This window comes from Zerene cesonia, chromosome 22 (genome assembly GCF_012273895.1).
Source record: "Zerene cesonia ecotype Mississippi chromosome 22, Zerene_cesonia_1.1, whole genome shotgun sequence".
Taxonomy (NCBI): domain Eukaryota; kingdom Metazoa; phylum Arthropoda; class Insecta; order Lepidoptera; family Pieridae; genus Zerene; species Zerene cesonia.
The window spans coordinates 731,300-732,331 of record NC_052123.1 but is presented as its reverse complement, the minus strand read 5'-3'; the positions used below and the strand labels follow the sequence as shown (position 1 = coordinate 732,331).

At 37.2% G+C, this 1,032-nt stretch overlaps 1 protein-coding gene across 1 annotated transcript in view; it reads left to right on the top strand.

The window, feature by feature from the left end:
- The window catches only part of LOC119835937 (zinc finger protein 252-like), a gene marked incomplete at its 3' end in the record, with an annotated part of 12,606 nt that overhangs the window by 4,105 nt on the left and 7,469 nt on the right, over positions 1 to 1,032 (top strand). Inside the window, exon 6 of the mRNA XM_038361072.1 lies at positions 597 to 731. Coding sequence (XP_038217000.1) covers positions 597 to 731 — 135 coding nt within the window. The remainder of the gene's footprint in view (positions 1 to 596; positions 732 to 1,032) is intronic.

The window sequence follows — 1,032 nt, the reverse complement described above, 5'->3', positions numbered from 1 at the left end:
AGAAAAATAAAGACTACTGTAATTTCTTTAAAAATAAATCGCGATATCAGAAATAGAATAATTAAAAAAAAAAAAAATATTTAGAACAAACACGGTGTGTCCGCCCGCACAGCTGGCTTGAGTCTATGCACACGCGCAGCGTGGGCTCCCGCACCAGCGACAAAAGCGGTACGGCAAGATTGCCGCCGGTGCGGGAGACACGCTGAGCGTGTCATAGCCGCATCGCTGGATGAAAAAAGTTTCTGGATCAGCAGTGAAATTGTTAATGTTAAAAGTAAATCAAATTAGACATGACTTTCTTAGTTAAAAAAAGAATACAAATATCAGTGTCCTAAAAAGGAACATATTCTATACTAGCGGTCCGCCCCGGCTTCGCCTTTGGTACATATATACTTTCTAACACTGAAACAAATTTTTCAAATCGGGCCAGTAGTTCCTGAGATTAGTGCGTTCAAACGAACAAACAAAGTCATCAGGCTTTATAACATTATATTCTATTTGACAAAATTTCTATTTTTTCTTATTCTTCTTTACATTATTCATGATTGAATTATTTGTTTCTTTATACAATCGAATGTTTAATTACCAAATTTCAGATGCAGTGGTAATAGAGAGTGAAAACGGCCCCATAATAGGCGTGGTGTCGGGACAGAAGTTTATATATGGGGACAACGAGATCTCGCTGGTCGTGCCCCACGACGACGGCAGCTTGGACAATAATGACGATCAAGGTACACAACATCTAGAACCGGACGGCCTGCTGGTGCTTTTGTATCACCTGTACATCTTTATTTATTATACTATATTGCTATGGAAAAATTACAAATTGAGACTTATCCTAGGTGACATTATTACAAATGGCGGTCTTATCGCTAAATAGTGATTTCTTCCCGACTGCACTGAGAGAAGTTAAAGTAGAGGATAGGAGTAGGGAAGAGCATAAAGTGTATATATAAATACATATACCTAGTCTTGCCATAAATATTGTAATAAAGAAAAAAGAAAATTGTTAACTGCAAATAACATTTATTA